At 31.0% G+C, this 6213-nt stretch overlaps 1 protein-coding gene across 1 annotated transcript; it reads right to left on the bottom strand.

Annotated features, from left to right (window-relative positions):
* Positions 1–924: 924 nt before the first annotated feature.
* LOC110104977 (PLASMODESMATA CALLOSE-BINDING PROTEIN 3) lies at positions 925–2636 on the bottom strand. The gene is made up of 4 exons (XM_020834304.2): positions 2315–2636; positions 1819–2058; positions 1654–1687; positions 925–1358 (listed from the first exon to the last, which is right to left on the bottom strand). Exons 1-4 carry the CDS (start codon positions 2382–2384, stop codon positions 1037–1039), a joined length of 666 nt encoding a protein of 221 aa, XP_020689963.1. The 5' UTR covers positions 2385–2636; the 3' UTR covers positions 925–1036.
* Between the last annotated feature and the right edge of the window lie 3577 nt (positions 2637–6213).

Genomic DNA, 6213 nt, shown 5'->3' with positions numbered 1-6213 from the left:
ATTATGAAAGTTTTCTGATTTAATTTTGAGCCAGATTTTGCCATACAATGGTTGAGCTCAACTTTACTTGCTAAATTCAGGTCAAATTCACACAAATTTTGATTTTATCAATTTTATGAAGAAAAATTTCTTTAGTGGGTATCACTTAATATAGTTTATGAAGAAATTTTTTGAAGTTATTAAAGTTTTGGGGTCAAATTATGCTTAAAATAATTTGCTTCTTGGAGTTGCAATATTTTGAGACTTGTGACATCTGTATTCATAGTGGTCCTCAGTTTTTATTATAGCTGCTTTCGCTAATAAATAATGCGGGCTTTTCTATTATTGTAAAAAGCAAACCTGAATTTTTCTTCATAAAATTAAGAGAATATATGAAAGGAATAAATATTTAGTGGTACTATTTAACATTTAAATCAATTAAAATAAATCCATATTCACATCACATACTCAAAAACCCAAAACCCATTAATTATTAATAAACAAAGCTCATTGAAATATAAACTAGAAAGTGATATTGCTTCCAAATCCCGGCAGATCCAAAACATTTACTGATAGTCTAAACCCTAAATCCACGTTCGAAAGGTAGAAAGAAAACACTTTAGCCAAAGGAGAAATAGGAAAAAAACAAAAACGAGAAGCTAAAATTGATCAAATAACACAGAACAATTCAAACTACAAATACATCCAAAATCAACAACGAATCCCTTTAACTTTCGCTGTTGTCTTTGCCTATCTTTTAGCTAATCTGAGTCTGATTCATTCTTTATCTGTGCTTTAATGAAATAAATTAATATCATAGCTTGTCTTCATCCACAAAGCTACAGTCATCGTGATAAGCTCGTTAGTGAATAAATGCTGAGTATGAGAAGGCCACAAGGTTATGCTAATTAAGCTACAAAAAAATATTTTTAGACAAGTTTCAAAGATCTGTAATAGTAAAATCCTCCCTCTTTAATAATTAACATTAGTAAGATCACAACAACATGATAGTCTCGGGGCGAAATCCTAAGCCCATTATCTATCTTAACCAAAAAAGTCAAGCTCTGAACAAAACCAACACAGAGAGGATGAGATTAAGAAGAGAACCAAAATCTGCTATTGGAATCAATCTGCGGCTGTTATTATCAGTAGATATAACATTTCCAGAAGGGCCTAGCCCGCCCATTACTCCTCCAGTTCCAGAACTTGTTGTTGGGGTCGTTGTGCTTGGAGTAGTCGAAACTGGGTTGGTGCCAACAGGTGTTGGAAAGGCTCCATTGCCGGCACCGGCTCCGGCGCCAGAACCGGTAACTGGGCTTGTACCATTGCCTGTTCCCATTCCAGCTCCATTGTTGTTGCCAGTGCTTGTGCCAGCAGCACTGGATCGAGGACACAAAAATGAGAGAATATAAGGTAGAGTGTTGTGATTCCAATTTAGATAATTGTTTAAATGAAATGAGTAGAAATGTTGTTTCTATAACTTAGTTTCATATCATAATGGAGAACAAGATATCTAAGGGGAAGGGGCTGTTTGATTGCCAAAATTTAAGCTAAGTTTTGTAAAATGATTTAACATCTCCCAAGATGTAGACATTACCAAAATTTTCCTACATAAAATTTATGTTTTGGCACCAAGTATTTCCAACAAGAAAAATTAAAAGACTGCAAAATTACCTGGATGCTGCAGGGTAAGTGCAGCCATTTGAACCTGCAAACAAAACAAAAAAGAGAAACACAGAAAAAGAGGGTAATTTTTCCTCTTCCTTTCATTTATGTATTTTTTTTGTTCTTTCTTGAGAAGAAGTAATTATTAGTAAAGGGGAAATTGAGAAGACTAACTTGGATCTTGTTGAGTGAGAGCAGCAGTGCCTGCAAAGCCACAAGCCTGTGGATTTTGCCCTTTTCTCTGATAATAGCTATTGACAGCATAAGAACAGTGAAATTTCACAGTATTGGGATTATAACAAACTCCATTCTGGTTTATAGGGCTGCAGTCAGCACCAGCTCCACATGCATAGTCTATTGTTTTCTGCAAGGTTGAATCGCTCATATCTTGCCTGCATACACACCATGCACCATCTTCCACCAAAGACAAATGAAAATCTTTTTAGCTCAGAAAATAAAATCAAACAAATAACAGAAAGTATTACAAATAAGCTTTTTTTTTTTGGGGGGGTAGAGATCAAAGTATTCCAGAGCATTTTTGCAGATCTTGAAAGTTTTGAAGGCAAAGAGTGAAGAAATGAAGGCATGGGAAAAACATAAAAACAGGATTTGTAAGATCCATAGGCTTTGAAAAGAAGAGACTGAAAAAAGCTGAAATAAATAAGCTGACCTGAACCCCCAGTCATGGTAAACACTAACACTACGAATAACAGTAGAGCTTCCATTACTGAACTTGTCATGGTGAAAAAAGGCTGTATTATGTTTATATATATCAGGGAAAGGGTGCACTCTCTGACTTTCTGAACAAAGAACTTCAATTCCGCAGTAGTTGTTGTGGGCTTGAGGCCTGTTCTTCTACAGAAGTCTGCTTGTTACCTTTTCTCTTACAGCTCTCTCTCTCTCTTTCTCTCTAGTTGAGTCAGTATGATGCATGAGCATACTTTCTTGATTAGAGGAGCTCCATTTTATCAAGTACAATAACTCAAATTAATAATGAAAGAAATACTTTTCTCTAGTAAGTAATCAATATGTTAATATTAATAATTAATGGAATTTGGCACTGCATGCCCGCATTCATTACAAAAATACAATAATTGATATTGATGTAAATAATATTTATATTAAAGTTCATTCCTTTGGGCTTTGATCAGTGGAGTAGGCCCCAAAAACGGTCGTCTTCTTCTTTTGCTTTTATTTATTTCGGTGCATGTGCAGCTTAGCCGACATAGTTTTTTGCTGCCTTTATCTTCTTAATTATTATTATTTCGGTGAATTACAAAATCAGAGAGAGAGAGAGAGAGAATATTTATTTTTGAAGTCCCTTAATTTTCTCAACAGAATTTTTTTCTTATGTCGGTTCGTTAGGCAATTTTATTGAGTCACGACTTCTTTATTTATTAATCCAACTTTTTTATCATAAAAAAAATATTTATATTTTTTTATTAAACAAAATTATAACTCCATTCATTATTCACTCACACTTCGAAAGTCTGAATCAAACTTTACAACATTATTGATACTGATCTATGTAAAAGTATAAATTTAATGTAAATTATATTTAGTCACAATGTCAAAAAAATTTCAATTTTTTATCAATTGAGCTTCATTATTTATTTTTGATTGGTTTTCCAATACCTTTTTTTATTTAATTTTTATTTTATCATATGATTGAAATTAAAATATTTTTTTCCTTCTTAAGTAGTAATAATGTTAAAATTTTCAAAAGAATTAATTTCAAGAAAAATTGAGGAGTGGCAATAAGAGCATTTCTCCAAAAAATATTAACACTACGATACAAATATCAATTCACTTTGGAGGTCTGTTGTTTCTATTTTTTATTGTTATAAGACTACAGCTAGAGGGAGTGAAGATAAACTTTAATTATGGAGATCAATTTTAGAGTCTAAAGGTATAGTTTAAGTAGATCTAAAACTAATATAAGGCCAATAAAAATATGATGAAGCTGCATGACTGCATGGAGTGAAGCCACCAACACATTCTCAATCTTAAGTTTCATGATTCTACAGTAGATGAAGGATGTGTACGATCAAATTACTTTCATTTTTCTACATATCTGACGGATGAGAAAGAACATCATATTGAGATAACTTTTCTTTATGACATTCATGTGACTTGCGGAGCTCTTGATGCATATAACTACTAAAGTTTGAGAATGATTGGTAAATAAAATAATTGAGAATATGACGCATCATTTTATTTATGTTGTTTCCCCGATTTGGATTTATATCAAAGTTCACTACAAAAATGGCAAAAAACTTCTGTTGGATCATCCTTATAGTACAAAATACAACTGTTCATATAACATTCAATTTTTATAATAGTCAGTCCCAACTTTAATACTAACTTTTTTTGTCTTATTCAAATCTATATATGAGAATTAAATTGTCCTGAAGATTTATTTCCTTAAGCAGATCGATGAACTCATTAAAGCACTCTTAAGGAATGCCGTATTCAATTTTAATATTAAGCATCCTAATAGTAAATGATAACTCATAATGAACAATATAACTATCTCAAATTGGTTGTTGAGCAGCATGTAGTAATTCCTAGAAATTTTTTTCATTTATATGTTAGGTGACACATCTATATGCCCTCTTAAATTTGGACTTGTTGTATTAAAAAAAAGTTCTGCATATGTTCTATTAATTTGATCATCTTTTACTGTTCTTGAAGTTTTTGAGGGACCATATTGAGTATCTATATGTGCTCATACTCTCCATGTGAGATCCAAAATCAATACATTGGAATAAATCCTTTAAGATATAAATCAAGTTTAAACTAATCTGATTTAAGGTAAGCTTGATTTTTTTATTCTTTGAACATGAACATCTAAACATTCTAACATAAATGAATATAGTTGATATGTCATGTGAATAAATATTCAACTTCCTTAATAAATTCATCTGTCAGTGATTTCCATCCCGGTAATATTTTATTATACATCCTACACCTCTCATCCCGCATATCATATGTAGCTTGAATTAACAATTGATTTAAAAATAAAATAATCGCACAAAATTAATTAAGAGAATACTCTTCTTTTGCTAACATTAATTCATTACATTATTTGTGCAATTTATTAGGCATTAAAAATATGTTTGACTGATTTCATCTAATGATCCTTAAAAACAAAAAAATAATAATAATTTAAATAATTACTAATAAGATCATAATCAAATACTTGCTAACAATCCAGCATTGGTTACTAAATCAAGTATTTCCCATTTTTCTTTCCTTTCTAAAGTAAAATTTGAATTATTCAAATCATCAGAGCTATTTTTTAAGAGTGAAAAAAACCTAAAATTATTCTCTCGTAATTTCTCATAATCAAAAGCAAATTATAGAGCCTCTCTCTTATAAAAAAAACTTTGTGCTCTCTTCTCTTTTTTATGCCAAAAATCTATAAAACTTCTTGCAAAAATTGTGTATCATGTCAAAAGATTTCTTCCATGCTTACGGAAATTTATTTTGCTTTATGTTCCATCTTTTATATAAGTGAAATACTTGATTTACGTTGCTAACAAAATATTAACGAAATGGTACAACTTTTCTCTGGATTAAAATGCATTTTTAATAAAATCTAACATTTCAAATCATATAAATTTAAAATGAGCAAAGAGGATAAGTTTTGTCTCAAATCTCAAAGATATGGAAGAGAACAAGCTACAAACCACTACTTAGAACGAAGATGAGCGACAAAGAGGCCGAGATGTTTTGTTATGGGAGAAAAAAAATGTAAAATGAGAGGGGAGGATGGTTCGGGACTAAATTAAGCTCATACAGGTGGATTTTTCCAGCCTGAAAAATCCTCTAGAAAATAATTTTTAAGAAAAAAAAAATTCGTTAGAAAATAAGTCATGCTAACTCTATTGGAAAATCCACCGAAAATCCCCATGATAAAAATTCAAGGAGAAGCATAAGATTAAATTAAGTGCTGTAGATATGAGGATTTTCAAACGGATGAGTGGTTTTACTCTTAGAGACGGGATATAAAACGAGCATATACATGAAAAGGTTCGAGTAGCTCCTGTTGCATATAAGACTAGAGAGAGTCGTCTTTGATGGGTTGGTCACATAAAAATGGCAATCTTTCAATGACTCTATTAAGAGAGTAAAGATATATTAGATTTGATTTATATTAAGAAAGGTAGAAATAAACCTAAAAAATTAGTTAATTATAAAACATTAAAAATGATCTATTAGATTTAAATGAGATTTTAACTTTTAAAAAGAAAAGAGAGAAAAAGAGAGAAAAAAGCATTAATGTAGGGAATGCCATGTATTGGAATAAAGATTTGATATTTTTGTTGGGGTGGTGGTGGTATATGTAATCTAATGAGATGGCAGACCGTCAATCTGAAATTAGCACTCAGTTTAATTCTATTCAGCTCCAGTTTTTTAGGCACTAATCCAAATACTTTCAGACCATATCTTTTTATTCGGTCTCACGATCAAATAAATTTGTGAGATTAAAATTATTCTAAATTTAGTGTCGAAGAATGGTTGTGTTTATCTGTAACGTCATCAAAGATAATTTAAACCCTAAAA

Source organism: Dendrobium catenatum, unplaced genomic scaffold, assembly GCF_001605985.2.
Source record: "Dendrobium catenatum unplaced genomic scaffold, ASM160598v2 fragScaff_scaffold_621, whole genome shotgun sequence".
Taxonomy (NCBI): Eukaryota; Viridiplantae; Streptophyta; class Magnoliopsida; order Asparagales; family Orchidaceae; genus Dendrobium; species Dendrobium catenatum.
This window is presented reverse-complemented; position numbering and strand designations above follow the sequence as displayed.

Coding starts and splice junctions, on each gene's coding strand:
- LOC110104977 (XM_020834304.2), bottom strand. CDS start 2,384: ATGACAAGTTCAGTAATGGAAGCTCTACTGTTATTCGTAGTGTTAGTG. Junction 2,059..2,314: donor TACCATGACTGGGGGTTCAG/GTCAGCTTATTT, acceptor CTTTGGTGGAAG/ATGGTGCATGGTGTGTATGC. Junction 1,688..1,818: donor TCTCACTCAACAAGATCCAA/GTTAGTCTTCTC, acceptor TTTTGTTTGCAG/GTTCAAATGGCTGCACTTAC.